The sequence below is a fragment of the Microcaecilia unicolor genome, chromosome 8 (assembly GCF_901765095.1).
Source record: "Microcaecilia unicolor chromosome 8, aMicUni1.1, whole genome shotgun sequence".
NCBI lineage: Eukaryota > Metazoa > Chordata > Amphibia > Gymnophiona > Siphonopidae > Microcaecilia > Microcaecilia unicolor.
In genome coordinates this window covers 222,629,237-222,650,898 of record NC_044038.1, presented here as the reverse complement: position 1 = coordinate 222,650,898, position 21,662 = coordinate 222,629,237, and the positions used below count along the sequence as shown (strand labels likewise).

The window sequence follows — 21,662 nt, the reverse complement described above, 5'->3', positions numbered from 1 at the left end:
CACGTACAACATGCAGGACGTCAGAAACAGAACGAAGCCTTGCACGGGAAGCAAGAGGACATCGGCTGGCGGGGGTTGGGGTCCCCTGCCAGCAAAGGTAGCCCATGGCGATGGTGGGGGAAGGTTGGCGGCAGGAGGGGGTCGAGAGGGCCATCGGCAGAGGGGTCCAGGACCAAATCTACGGGGGCCCAGGCCCCCATGGCCCCATGTAGCTACGCCCCTGTGGGAAAGTACTGGGACTTGACTGCATCCTGTTCCGTCTTGACTTCTCTTGAGACTTACCTCTTTCCTGTTTCAGGGTTTTTCATCTCCTGGGTGAATTGTACATTAGGATCCCGTTTTGATTAGGGGGTGTATTAAGTGCATCCTTCTTATCACTCGCTGTTCATTTTACTCTTCACACCAAACATCTAGAGATTATCTGCCTTCCAGGAATGTCAGTCTGTCTTCAGTCATGTCTCCAACAAACTCTCTTTCAGTGGAGCTGCGCTCTCATGCTGGCGCTGCTTCTCGCATTTAAAACCAGGTCCAGTGTGAGACATGCTCTCTCTAAATCATGCTCATGTCGCATTTCTGTGGGACACTATCACTGGGATTCAAAATAAAGGATTCACACCTCGCCAAAACTTGGCCGTGTGACAACAGCTCTATAGATATACATAAGACTTAAAAAATTAGACCCAGGCAAAAATGTGCACCTCTGCCAGATATTTTCAAACTAGAGTTCCAATCCTGTGTTTCTGTTTTCAGGAAAAGGGGAATTAAAGTACCTGCGGACACTGTTGAAGGTCTCTTGCAGCACGTTGCCTACAAAGAACCAATCAGTTTCACCGAGTTCCTGGCAAAGTTTAAGCATTATATGCCTGCCATTGCGTAAGTATTACCCTGTCTTGTCTCTGCTGGTTGAGAAGTACTCCAGGGCTCTTAAGGGATTATAAGTACCGTAGCAATTATAGGATATCTGGTCAAAAAAGCCCCTAGACAAAATAACCCCAGGAAGAAAAAACTAACAAAAAAAATCTCCTGATGTAATAGCCCCCGACATAATAATCTCTGAAAAAACGTCCTGCCCACATAATGGCCCCCGACAAAATGTCCTGTGTACCTATTTTTAATTTGTTGTTTCTGTTGCACTTCCTTGAGAGGTGTGTGTAGTTTGCGAGCAGTGCTGCTGCCCCCTCCCCCGACGGATCTGGCCTGTTGGGCTCTTCTTTCCTTTGCCTCCTGTGCTTGGCATCTTTTGCCCGTGCTTCCCGTCTCCTGCACGGGCCTTTTACGGTTTCGCTCTATACAGACAGCGTCGGTCTCGAACGTGGGTCAGCTCTTACTTCGCCACGAGGGGAGTCTGTGAGTGAGCAGAAGGAAGAGCGAGTTTGTCCCGGGGAGGAAAGGGAAGGTCGAGAGGAGATTTTGCAAGGGAGGAGGCCATTTGGAGATGGGAGCTAGAAAGGTAAGGAGGAAATTTTCCTGATGTTAGGGGGTGGGAAGAAACTTTAGTTAGGGAAGGGTTGGGGGGGTGGGGGAAGCCCCAACAGAGCTTTTCTCAAGACAGACATTTTGTTTCCTGACTTAACTGTTTTGTTTTCTTTTTTGTTTGTTTGCTTGTTTTGGGTTAACTCAGTGGATGCCCTTTTATGCTGTCAGAAGTTTCCTAAAGTTTTACTGTTGTGATAGGCTATTTTTTATCAAGGGTGCCATTTTGTCCGGGCTATTTTGTCCAGGGGATGTTGTCGGTTGTAAAAATAGAAAAGGATGAGTGCAGCGGCATACCTGCATTAGTTGCCACCCAGGATGGAGCACCCTCCTCTGAGCAAGAGGGTGCGCAGAGCAGGCGCGCGGCTTCGGCTGTGCTGGTCCCCCCTGCCCCAGAACAGGAAGTTGACATCGGAGGGGGCAGGAGATCGGTAGAGCCAACAGCTGCATGCCTGGTCAGATCACCCCCCCCTTATTGTCTGCCCCCCAGGGGTGACTATCCCCACGGCCCTGCCCTTGGTACGCTAGAGGATGAGTGACATCACTAATGGGCCTTGCTTACATTCACTCACCTTATGCTTGAATCGGTCAGGGCTAGTCATTGTATAACTGGGCACCTCTGTTCAACACTCCTATGTAGCAAATCACATCAGGCATCCAGGGTCCATTATATAATACTAGCATAAAATGGCATGCAAACGTTTTACACCAGGTCAATGGCAGGTGCAAATGAATGCACTTAAGTGCAGCATGCAAAGTGTGGAAATCAGCATTCTGTAAACTCTGCTTGTAACTGATAACCCTGCTTGTGCCCTTCCCATGCTCCACCCACCCCTTGCAGTTACACGCTATAGCAGTTCTGTTCACCTTTTATCGAGCAGAATAGTGCTTAATGCTCTTACTATGCACTTATTCATGCTAGGTGTGCCATAGGTGTGTCCTCCCCTTGTCCCTTCCTTCCTTCTCACCCATTACTTCCCTGACCCGTAACTGTCTTGTCTGTCTGTCTATTATTTAGATTGTAAGCTCTTTTGAGCAGGGACTGTCTCTTTGTATCAGGTGTTCAGCGCTGCGTGCACCTGGTAGCGCTATATACAAATGCTAATAATGATAACTGCTAGTGCTCAGTTGTAGAATTGACTCTCTTGAAAGGAAATCTCAAGACGTGTGAAATATCCTTTTGGGGAACCAGTGGCGTAGCCACAGGTGGGCCTGGGCCCACCCAATTAGGGCTCAGGCCCACCCAATAGCACACGTTTAGCGGTAGCTGGTGGGGATCCCAAGCAACGCCAGCTGAAGACTTCCCCCGATAGTAATGAAAACGCTATTCTCCACGATACTGGTACCGGCGCATTCTCAGTTTTCAGCGCATGCCTGCTGCAGACTGCCAGGGTGGAAAGATGCGTTTTCCCACCAGCTGAGATTTTTTTTGGGGGTGGTAGATGAAGGGGAGAACACTTGGGGCCCACCCACTTCTTGCCTAGGCCCACCTAAAATCTGTTTGGCCACGCCCTTGTGGGGAACAAAAGATTCAGTTTGAGCGCATTACTCCATTGTTAGTCACGGTTCCTTGGCGCCTTGTCAAAGCCTATGTAAATGTGTTTTCTGTTTTTTAAAATGTTATATGGATTGATCTAATGCCGTATCCTCCCATATCTAGGCTAAAAACTACTCCGTAATATTTTTTTCTTTTAAAGCCGTAAGATAGAAAAGATGTTAGTGTCGTCATTTTCCTATAAAGAAGATGAAACATCTCTTGCTACAAGATAATAACCTTATTATGCTTTTCAGAAAGTCTTAAAACTGAATTATTTAAAACATTTTTTTTACTTTTTAAAAGGTTAAATGTTCTTAAATTCTATTGTGTAACTTTGTTGTTCTTAGTTTGTAAACCGCTTTGGATCCTTATGGGGAGAAGGCGGTATAGAAAAGCTAGATGGAATATGAACTCTAGGCAGGGAGAAGAGGCTTAGAGAAGCGCCTTTTAAAAATGAAAGAAAAATAAGGTAGATTTTTAGATGGTAAAAGTGCAAAAAAAATATAGCAAGAATCATGTTATCTCACTTCAGGGAAACAAATCTGTCATTTCTGTTCTTTCTGCTTTCCAGGGGTGATCGAGAGGCGGTAAAACGAATAGCCTATGAGTTTGTAGAAATGAAAGCCAAAGAAGGGGTCCTTTATATCGAGGTCCGATACAGTCCTCATTTATTAGCAAACTCCAAAGTGGATCCCGTTCCCTGGGAACAAGAAGAGTGAGTAATGCAGGGAAATGTGCTCAAAATAACAGAATGCGTAAGATTCAAATGCCAGGAAGGAGTATTAATTAAAAACACCTGACAATTGCCTGAGGAAAGGAGGTTAATAGTCTGGCATGTTGCATCATTGACGGCTCCTTCACCTAATAAGGACATTTCAGTGCAACTGCTTTGCAGGTTCTTTTATCTAACCATACTGGTAATGTACTATTACAATTTTAAGTAAATAATTTGTGTTGAGTACCAAGAATCCACATATTAAACACAATTCTTTAATATGTTTCTTGGAATATATAGTACAATAGGAGTAGCAAATTCTGCTAATGCTGAAATTCACGAAGCCACGTGTGGTTAATTCAGGTATATAAAGTGAGATAGTAGCTTAGGATAATGAAAGGTTCAGCATTTAAGCATGCATAAGAATCCTGTGCCGAAGGAATGGATCCTCAGGAGCTTAGTCAAGATCGGGAGGCGGGGCTGGTGGTTGGGAGGCGGGGATAGGGCTGGGCAGACTTATACGGTTTGTGCCAGAGCCGGTGCTGGTAAGCGGGACTGGTGGTTAGGAGGCAGGGATAGTGGTGGACAGACTTGTACGGTCTGTGCCAGAGCCGGGGTTGGGAGGCAGGGCTGGGGAGGTGAGGATAGTGCTGGGCAGACTTATACGGTCTGTGCCTGTGCCAGAGCCGGTGGTTGAGAGGTGGGGCTGGTGGTTGGGAGGCAGGGATAGTGCGGGGCAGACTTATACGGTCTGTGCCCTGAAGAGCACAGGTACAAATCAAAGTAGGGTATACACAAAAAGCAGCAAATATGAGTTATCATGTTGGGCAGACTGGATGGACCGTGCAGGTCTTTTTCTGCAGTCATCTACTATGTAATATACATTTACATAAGTACATAAGTATCGCCATGCTGGGACAGACCAAGGGTCCATCGAGCCCAGCACCCTGTCACCAAAAGAACAAGCAATTTGTCCCACCCATCCTAGAAATACTGTATTCCCTCGTCCATTCAATAACACTCTATGGCTTGAGAAGGCAACTTTCAAAGGGAAGGGAAATGGGACTTGATATACCGCATTTCTGAGGTTTTTGCAACTACATTCAAAGCGGTTTACATATATTCAGGTACTTATTTTGTACCAGGGGCAATAGAGGGTTAAGTGACTTGCCAAGAGTAACAAGGAGCTGCAGTGGGAATCAAAGTCCACTGCACTAACCACTAGGCTACTTCTCCACTAGCAATGTTCCATGTACAATCTCAAATAGTAGCAATGGAATTTTAACATTCCATGTAGAATCTCAAATAGTAGCAACATTCCATCTAGAATCTCAAATAGGGAAAGGGAAATGAGACTTGATATAGTGGTTTATATCGTATATTCAGGTACTTATTTTGTACCAGGGGCAATGGAGGGTTAAGTGACTTGCCCAGAGTCACAAGGAGCTGCAGTGGGAATCGAACTCAGTTCCCCAGGATCAAAGTCCACTGCACTAACCACTAGGCTACCCCTCCACTCCATTTATCAAGGGGAACATTTTGGTGCCATGACATGTGGATGTGATTTGAAAATTCCATTCTCCACTCCTTTTACTATAACAGAAGAACCACCAGGCTACTGCAGCAGCCCGGTGGTACTTCCCACCCCTACCGTGCTGCCATTTCCGTCGCTACAAAAATGTATTTTTGTAGTGCCGGACTGTACCCAGTGGTAATCAGGCAGTGCCGCGTAGTGCCCAGTTACTGTTGGGTTAGCGCGGGAGCCCTTACCGCCACCTCGATGGGTGGCAGTAAGGGCTGCCCCAACATGGCCGCTTGGCAAGTGCTTTTACTTGCCACCCGGCCATTTCCTGCAGGAAAGCAAGACCTTCCCTTTTACCAGCTATGGTAAAATGGGGCCTCGGCGAGCGCGTAAAACACGTGCCAGCACCGGCCCCCTTTTTGCCACAGCTTGGTGAAAGGGACTCTCTTGTGCATACAGTTTCTGTCTTTTGCCAGCACAGCAAAGAGCTGTAAAGCATACAGGGATTTAGGTACCCATGGCAGCAACAAAAAAATTTTTCCCCAAAAAACACACCACTTTCTTTTGAAAATTGCCTAGGAGGTCTGCAGTTACAAAATGACCCCCGGACTTTTCCATCTAGGCGGGCTACTAATAATTGGCCATCTTTTCAACCAGCACCTCAGTAAGATTTACTTTGTAGCTGGGTTACGCTTGTGTGGAGCACGATATTGATCTATTAAATGAGTTTTATTCTCAGTCTTTGACACCATGTGGCTAGAGCCTTATTTTAAAAATACTGATTTCTTCCCAAATGTATGCATCTTACTTTTGTGTTCCAGGGTTTGAGTTTTGGGATTGTTTGTTGGTATATTGTGGGGGGGGGGGGGGGGGGGTTACTTTTTGCCCGGTAGGTTACAAGAACCCAGACCCACAGGTGACATGGGTGTTATCTTCTGTTGTATGGGAGGGGGCAGGGGTTGTTCAGGGTATCTATGGTGGGGGGGGGGGGGGGGGGGGATTGTGTCTTTAGAATTGTTTTATTTTGTCATTTACGCTGCTGGTTTCTCTTGAGTTCCTGTTCTGTTCTGTTATGTTGTGTTCTTTGTGAAAATAAAAAATGTTTGAATTTAAAATGAGTTTTATTCTCTTCAGACTAGTTTAAAGGTTCAGTTAGCATTGCACAGGATATGGCCTAATTTTATTATTTTTTGTTGGTTTCTTTTTCTATTTTCTCCCTCAGAGGTGATCTCACTCCCGATGACGTCGTTGACCTTGTTAACCAGGGATTACGAGAAGGAGAGAGAGATTTTAACATCAAAGCCAGATCTATCCTTTGTTGCATGCGTCACATGCCAAGTAATGTAACACAGCGTCATGTGCTATTGGGGTTGGGTTCACCATTAGGCAAACCAGATAGTCACCTAGGGCAGCAGGTATCGTCAATTCTAATACAGCCCACCTGTCTGCATAAATCGGCCATTTACTAGGGTAAAGACACATCATAATACGTCATACCATAGAGACTATTAATTGGAACTGTAATTCACCATCATTTACTTAACGATAGGATTACTCTCTCCCTATACCGTATTGTTTAATTTTAATATGCAATCCATGTTCAATATGTGAAACCATTTGTATATTTTCCCTTTTTTTTGTCCGACTGTTCATTTAGCATTCATGTTCTATATATATTACCAATTGTATATGTATTCTGAAATGACATAAGTCATGACGGAAAATTGTAAGCCTCATTGAGCCTGCAAATAGGTGGGAAAATGTGGGATACAAATGTAATAAATAAATAAATATGGCATTTGGAAGTTTGGTATAGATACATAATGGCAAAGCACATAAAGATAAGTGAACGTTTTAAGTCAAAACGATTAGTCTGCTTTATTTGCCTCCAGCTATATATATTTAGCAACAGCCAACTAAAACAGAGAAAGAGACTGAGAGTAATCAGGTTTTTTTTGCCAGTGAAGATGACTGGCTCAGCGAATGTGTAAAAATAAAAACATTCAGACCGCTGATGCTCAGAGGCATTTTTCCCGTGAAAAAATCTCATTCTCTTGACAATCCCATCCTAAGTAATAACTGCACAAGAAAGTAGTGGCAATGTATAATGTAAATTTGATATGTGATGTCACACAGCGTCATTAGTACCACTTCGGATTAATATAAATATGAGCCATATTTGGCAACTAGTGTAATTTCATGTAAAAAATTTTAAACTGATTCATATTTTGACAGACCATAGATTAATCTCACAGCTGTGTTCTGTATTAACTGTAAATGACTGATTTACAACAGCAAATCAACACACAGTTACCATAATCAAATCGGGACAACACAAAGATTGAACCAAGATCCTAAATGTATCCTAGTTAGTTCTAATGGATCTAAATTTCCTAAGACCCCGTTTTACTAAGATGCACTCATGTTTTTAGCGCGCGCTAAATGTTAGAAACGCCAATGCATTCCTATGGGCGTCTCTAACATTTAGCGCGCACCATAAACATGAGCACGCCTTAGTAAAAGACCCCTTAAGAGTATAAAAAGGTTTTTTCATCATAGACGATACATGATGTTGCACAGATAACAAGTTATCTAGCTCCATTCTTAAAAAGTTTTGAATTTAAAGCCAATGAGAATGGGTGGACTTGGAGGCGGAGCTTTAAAGTCAATGAGAATGGGTGGACTTGGAGGCAGAGTTGGAGCTTATGTGGCTAAGTTCAAATTCTATATAATAATTCTCACCTCCAACGTTCTGACTTGCTGCCTGGGACCGTGGCTCATTCCAAGTTGGTCTGCTAGGCTCCGTAGATCAGGCTGACATCACTGTAGCCATTATGTTGTCAACTTCAGAACCCAGGGGGGGAAAAAACCATGCCTCACAGCTGATCCATGTCCAGAGGAGGGTTGCTGGAGGGGGGCAGGGGAGAGAGAGGAGGGTCGCTGGACATGGGTGGCTGCAGGGGGTCGCTGGACATGGGTGGCTGGAGGGGGGCAGGGGAGAGAGGAGGGTCATTGACATGGGTGGCAGGAGGGGGGGGCAGGGGAGAGAGGAGGTTCGCTGGACATTGGTGGCTGCAGTGGGTGCAGGGGGAGAGGAGGGTCGCTGGACATGGGTGGTTGCAGGGGGAGAGGAGGGTCGCTGGACATGGGTGGCTACAGGAGAGCCGAGGAAAACCTTGCTAGCGCCTGCTTCATTTGTGTCAGAAACGGGCCTTTTTTACTAGTACCTTATGTAGGTAACTACATAAATAGGACCATATAAAACACAGACCTGGCTTTGTGGTTCACCTTATGTAGTTAAGTGCTGAATATTGCACTTAACAGCATAAGTGTTAGCTGGCCGTAGCTGCCCAGATATTTAGTGCCAGTGCCCAATCTTGGCTGAGCTTTGAATATCTAGAGATGATGTCACTGGTGGCCAAAAACCATTGACCTCTGCTGGCTGAATATTTATCCCGCTTCTGTATAGAACTGCCCGCCACATGCCTAAATTTTCATCAGAAGTGTTAATTTAAACTTGGGTGCAAAGAACTAGAGTCCTAAATTTTAGGCCTATAATTTGTCTAGGTGTAGGCACTTCAGTGCGGTGATTTTCAAAATTGGACACAACGTTTTCCTGCTCCCTAAGTCTGTCCCCATCGTTAGCCACTTTTTAGACTCCTAACTCTAAACTTTAGTAGATTCCTACGTTTAAGGATGTGAGCTTAGTCTGTTTTTAAAGGAGCAAATTTAGGAGCCTAGTTCTCAATTGGTACTTAAAAATGCTTTGAAAATTGACCCCCAGGCATTCAGAGCCTCAGCCTAGTTTCTTTTATAACTTTTGACCAAAAGGAATGCCTCCAGTTTACTAGTGGTTCTCTGGTCCTTATTCAGGGTTGACCAGAAGGCCAGGCCTTTTATAGGAAAGGAAGGAAGACTTTATCGGTCATGACACTTAGGCTTCATGTACTACTACTACTTATCATTTCTGCAGCGCTTTACACAGCCTATCCCTCTCTCCATCCCCCCAATGCAAAGTGCCAGCCTGTCCATCTATCTGCCTTCTCTTGCCCAATGTACATTGCCACCTCTTTCTGCTCCCTAGTCACACACATTCAACCAGCCTGTCCCTCTTGTCCCCCTCCCAATTCACACACCAAACCCATCCTCCTCGTGCACTACTATTTCTGTCCCATGCACTCACACACTTACGGCTAGAATGTCCCTTTCTGTCCCCCTCATACATGCACAGTAAGCCCCTCTAACCCCCCCCCCCCCCCCAAATGCACATGACCAGCCTCTCCATCTATTTGTCCCCTCTCACCCAATGCACACTACCACACACTTTCTTCCCTCACCCCACACTCCCATCTCTACAGGCAACATGTTCCCCTCTGTCTCCACCCCCTCACACACATATATAGTCAGACTGTCCCTAGGTATCCTCCCCCCCCCCCCCCCCCCCATTTATGTAAAGTAAAATTGTGCTTGAAGCTTTCACAGAGGCAGAAGTGGTAGAGCTAGATAGAGGACATGAATTGATGTTATAGGGGAGTAATGTCAGGAAGTACTTTTTTTCATGGAGAAGGGTGGTGGATGCTTGGAATGCCCTCCCAGGAGAGAGTGGCAGAGACAGTGATGTAATTCAAAAATGCACGAGATAGACAAAGGATCCCTATGTAGAAAGAGGATGGAATTTGAAACAAGCTCAGCAGTGCTTAAATAGCAACTCCAGTGGTTGGGAAGTTAGGTGAGTGCTGGACAGATCAAGAACAAGTATTCATATTTTATATTACATTTTGGGTTTTTTTTTTAGTATTTAGCTCAGAAATTTTCCAGTGGTAGTTCAAGGTGGGTTATATTCAGGCACTTATGAGTATTTTCTTTTCCCAGATGACCTGCAGTTGGTTTGTACTCGAGGCAATTTTGCCCAAGGCCACATGGAGCGTCACTGGGATTTGAACCCTGCTCCATTTTGGCTCACAGTTTGCCGCTTTGTCGACTATGCTGCTCCTCCACTCCATATTCATATCCTATGCTGAGTATATGTCGGAGAAGGAGAGGAAGACGCCTTAAGGCTGATAGCGAGTAAAATGTCAGTTCGTAACTCTGTTGGCTTGCGGGTTTAATCAAGTATCGAATATAACAGCCTATTTGCGTTGTCAGTATTTGATCATGACGGGGCATAACCTGCATGGAGTGGTAGGTGCAGCTCTGGCCACTTTGTTGGGCAGACTGGATGGACCATGAGGGTCTTTATCTTCCGTCATTTACTATAATCTGTAAATCTCTCATGCATATTCTTTAGGAATATCCTGAAAATGTGACCCTTAGTAGCCCTTGGACAAGCCTGGGGTAGAGCATTACATGCCAATGTGGTTCAAAACCCAGTCCTTGGGACATACTTAGCCGTTCAAGTTTTCAGGATATCTACAATGAATATGTAATGAGATATTTGCATGCAAATCTATCTCATGCATATTCATTCAGGATATTATGAAACCCTGAGAATCCCCGATCCAGACAATAAGCACTACACCTTCATCATCCCTTACTTTTTTTTTTTTCTTACATTTGTACCCCGCGCTTTCCCACTCATAGCAGGCTCAGTGCGGCTTACATATTATATACAGGTACTTATTTGTACCTGGGGCAATGGAGGGTTAACTGACTTGCCCAGAGTCACAAGGAGCTGCCTCTGCCTGCAGTGGGAATCGAACCCAGTTCCCCAGGACCAAAGTCCACCACACTAACCACTAGGCGACTCCTCCACTAGCCACATCCCATGTAGAAGCCTGCCCTTGCAGCCGCGCAGGCTTCTGTTTCTGTGAGTCTGACGTCCTGCACGTACGTGCAGGACGTCAGACTCACAGAAACAGAAGCCTGCGCGGCTGCAAGGGCAGGCTTCTACATGGAATGTTGCTAGTGGAATAGCAACATTAACATTCCGTGTAGAATCTCAAATAGTAGCAACAGAATCTCAATAGTAGCAACATTCCATGTAGAATCTGAAATAGGGAAAGGGAACTGGGACTTGATATGCTGCCTTTCTGTGGGGTTTACATAGTATATACAGGTACTTATTTGTACCTGGGGCAATGGAGGGTTAAGTGACTTGCCCAGAGTCGCAAGGAGCTGCCTGTGCCCGCAGTGGGAATCGAACCCAGTTCCCCAGGACCAAAGTCCACCACTCTAACCACTAGGCCACTCCTCCGGTTTCAGTACATCCTCCATCTTGCCTCCCATCCACTGCCTGTTAATCGTCTGGCATTAGTGATCTGACCTCAGATCCTTCTGTCTTTTTAGTGACCGGTTTTATATTTTGCTAATTGAGGAAACATGATACTGCAGAAATAAGTCTATACCTATCTAGCACAGAGCTGATTGCTGCTGTTGGGCAATCCTTTTATTAATAGTACAAACTCTTGTTAGTCATGTGCAGAAATCGGGGTGTGGAGGAGGAGCGGCCATACAATAATTGACCTTCATGTCTTCTTTCAGAGTTGCCCTGGGCTGTGTGGCTGGGTGTTGCTCAAGTCCTTTCATGATTTCCAAATATTAGTATTAACACAATAGGAAACGTTTGAGCACTCGGTGCAGAAAAGCTGGGTTGTAAACTGTGTGGGGTTTTTTTTTTTCTAGCAAAAAAGGTGCCAGTACTCAAATGCTAGGCCACCCTTCAGGGTTGGGACTGATCACTGAGTGACCCTGCAACCAGTCGCAGAATCTATAACAAGGCAGAACTGGTGTGTAGAGCCTGTGCTCTTTCATTAAAACTTGGGGTCCATGAGTCCATTTTAGTAAAAAAATGGAAAAGGTGTCGGTATGCGATACCCCCTTAAAAAAAAAAACCCTGGTTATATATGTAAAACAAACAAGGCATCGGTCTAGATGAGTTTGGCCTTCTATCACCACTATGCCCATGACATAATATAATAAGTACATAAGTATTGCCATACTGGGAAAGACCAAAGGTACATCGAGCCCAGTATCCTGTTTCCAGCAGTGGCCAATCCGGGCCACAAATACCCGGCAAGATCCCCAAAATGTACAAAACATTTTATACTGCTTATCCCAGAAATAGTGGATTGTCCCAAAGTCCATTTAATAACGGTCTAAGGACTTTTCCTTTAGGAAGTCGTCCAAACCTTTTTTTTAAACTCCGCTAAGCTAACCGCCTTTACCACATTCTCTGGCAACGAATTCCAGAGTTTAATTACACGTTACGTGAAGAAAAAAAAGTTTCTCCGATTCGTTTTAAATTTACTACATTGTAGTTTCATCGCATGCCCCCTAGTCCTAGTATTTTTGGAAAGCGTGAACAGACGCTTCACATAAGACAGGCGTGAAATGAATAATTATCCGGCCTTCTGTTCACTTTCAGTACAGGAATGCCTGTGAGTGTTGGCAACTGCAGGCACTTTATGCAGCTATAACTATTGTAAATGAGCTATCAAAATAATGGACTTATTGTTCCCAAGTTAAAAAAAAAAACAAACTGTCGGTGTCTTACTATGGCCTCTGGTGCCAGCTGTATACCACGAGAGCTGTTGCCACACAAATAAAGCAGAGAGTCTGGAATAAATACAATTAAGCGCTGGGTTGTTCTGTAATTTTTTGATCCAAGAAACAATAAGGAAAATGATCCGCAAACTCCAACATGGAAATAAACAAAGCAGATTGGTAAGCGGTCCAGAATGTTCTTTTATTGCAGAATCTCAATCATATAAAATACCCGACACATGTCGTGTTTCGCTAAAAAAAGGGGCTTCGTCAGGGGCCCTATGTAAAACTTCAGTTTTGTTGCAAAGATCAGGCATTTATGTTGGATCGGTAGGGTATGCCTTTTTAAACAGGCTAGTTTTTAGTATTTTCCGGAAGTTTAGGTGGTCGTTCGTAGTTTTCAAGGCTTTTGGTAAAGCTTTGGTAGTTCTTATGTAGGAAAAACTGGACACGTAAGTTGATTTTATATTTGAGTCCTTTGCAGCTTGGGTAGTGCAGATTTAAGTACGTTCATGTTGTTTCGGATGTGTTTCTAGTTGGTAGGTCTATCAAGTCTGTCATGTATCCCAGAGCTTCACCGTAGATAATTTTGTGAACTAGAGTGCAGATTTTGAAAGAAATGCGTTCTTTGATTGGGAGGCAGTGTAGTTTTTCACGAAGGGGTTTTGCACTTTCAAATCGCATTTTTCTGAAGATAAGCCTAGCTGCCGGGTTTTGAGCGGTCTGAAGCTTCTTTAAGGTTTGTTCTTTGCATCCCGCATAAATTCCATTGCAGTAGTCTACATGGCTTAGTACCATTGATTGTATCAGGTTGCAAAATGTTCCCCTCGGGAAGAATTGTTTCACGCGTTTTGAGTTTCCACATTGAGTGGAACATTTTCTTTGTTGTGGATGTCACTTGGCTCTCTAGTGTTAAGTTGCGGTCCATTGTAACGCCGAGGATTTTCAGGCTGTCTGAGATAGGGAGGGTGTAATCTAGGGTGTTGATAATAATGGGGTTTTCCGTGCTGTGTAGGGATGAGAGGATGAGACACTGTGTTTTTCTTTGTTTAGTTTTAGTTGAAATGCATTTGCCCAAGAGTCCATGATGATCAAGCTGATCTTGATTTCGTTGGCGATTTCTGTCAGTTCAGATTTGTAAGGAATTAATATTGTGACATCGTCTGCATAGATTTTATTTATTTATTTATTTATTGCATTTGTATCCCACATTTTCCCACCTCTTTGCGGGCTCAGTGTGGCTTACAATAAGATATGAATAATGGAAATACATTTGTTACAACTTGGTTATAGGTTACATTGTACAAGTTTTGTGAAACCATCGAAGTATCATTAAGAATATGACAATGGGGTTAAGGCCTTGGTTGGATAAGGACTTGACTAGTGGGGGTCATCATTAGGTTGAAGCGGATCGGTGATAGTGGTGATCCATGTGATACTCCACAGTCTGCTTTCCACGGCGATGATATGTTTGAGTTTGATTTTACTTGATATGTTCTTGTGGTTAGGAAACCCTTGATCCAGCTAAGTGTTTCCACCGATCCCGAACTTATCTAGTAATCTTATTATGGCTTACCATGTTGAATGCACTAGACATGTCGAATTGGAGGAGAAGGAGGATGTTTTTGCTTGTTGCTATTTCCTGCTTGAATTTGGCTAGAACAGTGAGTAGTACTGTTTCTGTGCTGTGGAGAGGGCGAAAGCCTGACTGTGATTCATGTAATATTGAGAATTTGTTTATATACTCTGTAAGTTGTTTGGCTACCATGCTTTCCATCAGCTTGACTGACAACGGAATGGATGCTACTAGACGGTAGTTAGTGATTTCATTTGGGGTTTTTTCTTGATGTCTTTTGGTATTGGCGTGAGTAGGATATTGCCATTTTCCTTAGGAAAGAGACCTTGCTGAAGCATGTAGTTTAGGTGGGATGTGAGGTCTGCTATGAAGCGGTCAGGGGCGGATTTCATTAGGTAGTTGGGACAGGTATCCTGCTGATCAGCTGTGCAACTGCATCAACGGTAAGAAGGTCAAATTTTAACCAGGTTTGGTCAGCCGGGTATTCTCCCGTGGTTGGGTCCAACTCATCAAGGAAGATATCGATGTCAGTGTTGTCCTGAGGTAGTGTTGCGTAGGTTTGCAGTTTTTTCATTGAAATACTTAGCAAGATTGTCTGCAGATGGGATGTCTGTATTCGATATAGTGACCAAGTTTGTGTCTAGGAAGCCGTCCAAACCTTTTTTAAATTCCGCTAAGCTAACCGCATTTACCACATTCTCTGGCAACAAATTCCAGAGTTTAATCACACGTTGAGTGAAGAAAAATTTTCTCTGATTCATTTAAAATTTACTCCATTGTAGCTTCAACGCATGCCCCCCCCCCCCCCCAAGTCCTTATATTTTTGGAAAGTGTAAACAGACGCTTCACATCTACCTGTTCAACTCCACTCATTATTTTCTAGACCTCTATCATATCTCCCCTCAGCCGCCTTTTCTCCAAGCTGAAGAGCCCTAGCCGCTTTAGCCTTTCCTCATAGGGAAGTCGTCCCATCCCCTTTATCATTTTCATCGCCCTTCTCTGCATCTTTTCTAATTCCACTATATCTTTTTTGAGATGCGGCGACCAGAATTGAACACAATAGTCGAGGTGCAGTCACACCATGAAGCGATACAAAGGCATTTTAACAACCTCATTTTTGTTTTCCATTCCTTTCCTAATACCTAACATTCTATTTGCTTTCTTAGCCGCAGCAGCACACTGAGTAGAAGGTTTCAACGTATCATCAATGACGACACCTAGGTCCCTTTCTTGGTCTGTGATTCCTAACGTGGAACCTTGCATGACGTAGCTATAATTCGGGTTCCTCTTTCCCACATGCATCACTTTGCAGTTGCTCACATTAAACGTCATCTGCCATTTAGACGCCCAGTCTCGTAAGGTCCTCTTGTAATTTTTCACAATCCTCCCGAAATTTAATGACTTTGAATAACTTTGTGTCATCAGTAGACTTAATTACCTCACTAGTTGCTCCCATCTCTAGGACATTTATAAATATGTTAAAAAGCAGCAGTCCGAGCACAGACCCCTCGGGAACCCCACTAACTACCCTTCTCCATTGAGAATACTGACTATTTAAACTTACTCTCGGTTTTCTATCTTTTAACCAGTTTTTAATCCACAATTGAATACTACCTCCTATCCTATGACTCTCCAATTTCCTCTGGAGTCTTTCATGAGGTACTTCGTCAAACTCCTTCTGAAAATCCAGATGCACAATATCAACCGGCTCACCTTTAGCCTCATGTTTATTCACCCCTTCAAAGAAATATAGTAGATTGGTGAGGCAAGATTTCCCTTCACTAAATCCATGTTGACTTTGTCTCATTAATCCATGCTTTTGAATATGCTCTGTAATTTTGTTCTTAATAATAGTCTCTACCATTTTTCCCGGCACCGATGTCAGACTCACCGGTCTATAATTTCCTAGATCTCCTCTGGAACCTTTTTTAAAAATCGGCGTTACATTGGCCACCCTCCAATCTTCCAGTACCACGCTCAATTTTAAGGATAAATTACATATTACTAACAATTGCTCCGCAAGCTCGTTTTTCAGTTCTATCAGTACTCTGGGATGAATACCATCTGGTCCAGGAGATTTGCTACTCTTCAGTTTGTAGAACTGCCCCATTACATCCTCCAGGTTTACAGAGAATTCATTAAGTTTCTCCGACTAGTCAGCTTCAAATATCATTTCTGGCACCGGTATCCTGCCCAAATCTTCCTCGGTGAAGACCGAAGCAAAGAATTAATTTAATCTATCCGCTACGGCTTTGTCTTCCCTGATCGCTCCTTTTACTCCTCGGTTATCTAGCAGTCTAACTGATTCTTTTGCCGGCTTCCTGATTTTAATATACCTAAAAAATGTTTACTATGTATTTTTGCCTCCAACGCAATCTCTTTTTCGAAGTTCCTCTTAGCCTTCCTTATCAGCGCTTTGCATTTGACTTGACATTCCGTATGCTGCTCCTTATTATTTTCAGTTGGTTCCTTCAATTTTCTGAATGATTTTCTTTTAGTTCTAATAGCTTCCTTCGCCTCACTTTTTAACTATGCCGGCTGTCGTTTGGTATTCCGTCGCACCATGGAATGATACAACGGCATTATAACATCCTCACACCTGTTTTCTATACCTTTCCTAATAATACCCAACATTCTATTCACTTTCCTAGCCGCAGCAGCACACTGAGCAGAAGGTTTCAGTGTATTATCAACGATAACACCCAGATCCCTTTCTTGGTCCGTAACTCCTAATGTGGAACCTTGCAAGACATAGCTATAATTCGGGTTCTTTTTTCCCACATGCTATCACCTTACACTTGCTCACATTAAACGTCATCTGCCATTTAGCCGCCCAGTCTCCCAGTCTTGTAAGGTCTTTCTGTACTTTTTCACAATCCTCTCGTGAATTAACGACTTTGAATAACTTTGTGTCATCAGCAAATTTAATTACCTTGCTAGTTACTCCCATCTCTAAATCATTTATAAATATATTAAAGATCAGCGGTCCTAGCACTGACCCCTGAGGAACCCCACTAACTACCCTTCTCCACTGTGAATATAATTTGTACCCCAGTATGACAGTGTCCCACTGGTTATCCTCCTTCCACTAGGTCTCAGAGATGCTTATTATATCTAATTTTTCATTTAGTGCAATATATTCTAACTCTCCCATCTTATTTCTTAGGCTCCTGTCATTCGCATATAGACATTTCAAACTATGTTTGTTGTTCCTATTTACATCATGCTTAGTACTTGACAGTATTAATTTGCAATTTGTTGTCTGATTTTTTTTATTTAAGGACACCTGATCTACTACGGTCTCTTTTGCAACCTCACTATCAGGATCCTCTATCTTCCCTGTTTTGGTGATTTCTTTTGAAAGAGACCTTATCCCGAACCATGCACTTTTGAGCGACTGTCCCCCCCCCCCCCCCCCATTTCTAGTTTAAAAGCTGCTCTGTCTCCTTTTTAAATGCCGACGCCAGTAGCCTGGTCCCACCCTGGTTAAGGTGCGGTATATAAAATATGCTTACTTGATATCCTAGATCCTAAAACTACACGCCTTCATTTACACTAATAAAAATGTGGCGTAAATCCTGGTGCATAGATTTAGTCACAGAGGGCCATATTCTATAACAGTGCGCATAAATGTTTGGAACACCCATGAAACGCCCATTTCACTGCCCATAACCACGCCCCTTTTTGCCTGCACACATTAAAATTTAGGTGCAGTGCGTTACAGAATACGCTTAGGGAGTTGTGCACGTAAATTCTAATTATTGCCAATTAGTGCTCTTTATTGTTTGTGCTGTTAACAATGCTGGTTGGCATGTTATGTGCGCCATTATAGAATACACCTGGATTTTGGCACGGAATGCTATGCATGCGATATAGAATCTTGGGGTTCATGCCTAACTTTTTGGGCACCAGCATTTATGCTGAAGTAAATGTTGGTGCCCAACTGATGGCGGTTAGGTGTGCAAAAGCAGCTATTATACAACACTGCACCTAAATTCTGGGAATGCCCCTGACCTGCCCATCCCCCTCCCATGGCCACATCCCCTTTGGAGTTGCACGCATCTTATAGAATAAGGCAGATCTGCATGTAACTCCTAAATACTGTCAATTAAGTGCTTGTTAAACTCCAATAATTAGCACCTAATTAGCTTATGTGTAGACTTGTGATCCGCACTCAGATTTGCACACCCAACTTTGCATGGATCTGGCAGCTAGTGTGTGTATTTTACATTCCATTTTCAGAGGGAAGCTCCCAGCTTTTCTTATTAAGGGTCCTGTTTACTAAGGTGTGCTAGCGTTTTAGCGCACACTAAAAATTAGCGCACGCTGCAACTCTAGAGACACCCATAGGAATTTTTTGTTTAAAAATAGACCTATTGAACATTTGTAATGTATACCTGTCATTCACAGATTGGTCTCCTGAAGTAGTAGAGCTGTGCAAGAAGTACCGAAATGACACAGTGGTGGCCATTGACCTTGCAGGAGATGAATTGGTCAGCTGTGAAGAAGTCTCGGGACACAGGGAGGCTTATGAGGTTTGTTAAATATGTGCATATCTATGCAGGGGTGGCCCAAGACAATCTGCCGCCTGAGGCGAGAGCTGCCGCTGCTGCCACCGCCCCTCGCCATGGTCTGCCATCTCCCCTCTTCCTTCTCCAGCCTCCTTTCACCAATTTACCTTTTTTTTTTTCCCGTTTTTTCCAAAGGAGGCATTCCCAGAGGCTGCCCTGCCGCCAGTCCCAGCCCCTTCTCTCTTCTGTGGCCAGCCTCTCTAACATAACTTCCTGTTTCCTCGGAGGCGGGCTGCAGTAGACAGGGCCGGGACCGTCGGCAGGGCAGCCTCTGGGGATTGCTGTTGCTGCCTTTGGAAAAATGAGACTGAGAAAGTAAATTGCTAGCAAGGGGTTGGGGAAGTAAGAGCAGGAGGCAATGCTGCCTCATTATCAGTAATGAAAGCAACTAACCATGACATTTTGATGAATTTGCTGTCCTTTATCTACCTTAATGCAGTCCTCCTGGAATAAGGTAGGGCTTTAGTATCGTAAAAGATTGCACAAATCCTTGGAAGTCAATTGGCTGATAAGGAGCTGATGCATAAAGGCAAGACCAGGATACAGTCTTAAAGCGTAAGACAGTATTTAAAAAGGTTATTACATGCAGAATCCATGTCTGTATAATCAATGCTTCCTGGACAGGGAAATCTGACTTACCTTCCACAAGCCACAGTGCACGCTTGCAACATTTGAAAAGGAGAGATTTTGAACTTCTACTGACTCAGCCACTGTTAGCTGTGAATGGATAGTCGTCCAGACTAGCAAATAGATGAGGTGACCTAAATTCGCTCTTCTACCGCACAATGACCATGGTGAACTGGCTAAATTGAGGCTATTGCCACAAGAGAATCGACAATTGGTTTTGATTTAACACAAGAGTACTTCATGAACTTAAGATCAAGCCCAACTTAGGAAGGCCATGTAAAGTTACCTAATGCAGTGGTTCCCAAACCTGGTCCTGGAGGCACCCTAGCCAGTCAGGGTTTCAGGATATCCACAATGAATATTCATTTATAGAGATTTAGATCACGTTTTCATTGGCCTAAATGGATGCTTGTAGTTTTAAGCACTAGGATTTCTTCCTAAGCATAGTCAGTCTCTCTCTCTCTCTCTCTCTCCACCCTCTCTCTCTCTCTCTCTCCTCCACCCTCTCTCTCTCTCTCTCCTCTCTCCCACCCTCCTCCTCTCTCTCAATCTATCTCTCTCTCCCTCTCATCCTCACAACCCGCCTCTCTCTCCCCCCCCCCTTCCCCCCCCTCTCACTCTCTTCTCCAACCCTCACCTCTCTCTCTCTCTCTCTCTCCTCCACCCTCGCGTCATCGTCTCCCCTCCTCTCTTCTCTACTCTACCCTCGTCCAACTCTCTCTCTCTCTCTCCCGGCACTGCTTATAGATTACGCTTAGGTGGATATCTTTACCATATGGATTTTTTAGGCGCCATATATAGAATCTGGCCCCCTATGTTTAACAAGCAGAAAAGGCATTTCTATGAACTGTGCTGTGGGCTTTCAGATCAAACTTTGTGGATAATAAACAAAAAGAGACAATAGTGATACCTTTACTGGACCAACTGGTTTTTTTTGTTTTTTTTTTTAGCCAAAGATTAGCTCATGTTATCTACAGCAGAGCCCCTAGGAATAAAACGGTCTTGTGGCAGATATGTACTAATCCTTTTTAGTAAAAGGCTCCCTGTAAATTGCTTTTGGATAATCTTTCAAAAACGGAACCATTTTCAGGTCAAGTATGAGCAAAAGATGACAATCAAAACATGTATAATTTAATCTCACCTGCCTCTTTGGGCTAATCCTGGCTGTGCATTTACTTCTACTTGTAAACTACATAAAATCCTATAGCCAGCCATTTGCACACATGAAACAGGCCCATCATCCTTTAGAGCAAGGAAATCTTTGCACTTCAGATCATTAGTTAGATTTATTAAGGTGTAATAATACCAGTGGAGGAGTGGCCTAGTGGTTAGAGCACAGGTCTTGCAATACAGAGGTGGCTGGTTCAAATCCCGCTGCTGCTCCTTGTGATCTTGGGCAAGTCACTTAACCCTCCATTGCCTCAGCTACAAACTTAGAGTGTGAGCCCTCCTGGGCCAGAGAAATATCCAGTGTACCTGAATGTAACTCACCTTGAGCTACTACTGAATAAGGTGTGAGCAAAATCCAAATAAATTATTTGAGATTCTGTTGCCATTATCTGAGATTTTACATGGAATGTTGCTACTATTTGAGATTCTATATGGAATGTTGATATTATCTGAGAGTCTACATGGAATGTTGCTACTATTTGAAATTATGTTGCTACTATTTGAGATTCTACATGGAATGTTGCTATAGTGGAGGAGTGGCCTAGTGGTTAGAGCACCGGTCTTGCAATCCAGAAGTGGCCGGTTCAAATCCCACTGCTGCTCCTTGTGATCTTGGCCAAGTCACTTAACCCTCCATTGCCTCAAGAGCAAACTTAGATTGTGAGCCCTCCTGGGACAGAGAAATATCCAGAGTACCTGAATGTAACTCACCTTGAGCTACTACTGAAAAAGGTGTGAGCAAAATCCAAATAAATTATTTGAGATTTGGTTGCTACTATTTGAGATTCTACATGGAATGTTGCCATAGTGGAGGAGTGGCTTATTGGTTAGAGCACTGGTCTTGTAATCCAGAGGTGGCTGGTTCAAATCCCACTGCTACTCCTTGTGATCTTGGGCAACTCACTTAACCCTCCATTGCCTCAGGTACAAACTTAGATTGTGAGCCCTCCTGGGACAGAGAAATATCCAGAGTACCTGAATGTAACTCA

General features: G+C 43.7%; 1 protein-coding gene across 1 annotated transcript in view; it reads left to right on the top strand.

The window, feature by feature from the left end:
* LOC115475866 (adenosine deaminase-like) overlaps positions 1-21,662 on the top strand; it is a 112,282-nt gene that overhangs the window by 56,767 nt on the left and 33,853 nt on the right. Inside the window, exons 3-6 of the mRNA XM_030211922.1 lie at positions 751-873; positions 3,582-3,725; positions 6,470-6,585; positions 18,716-18,840. Of these exons, the coding sequence (XP_030067782.1) occupies positions 751-873; positions 3,582-3,725; positions 6,470-6,585; positions 18,716-18,840 (508 nt within the window). The remainder of the gene's footprint in view (positions 1-750; positions 874-3,581; positions 3,726-6,469; positions 6,586-18,715; positions 18,841-21,662) is intronic.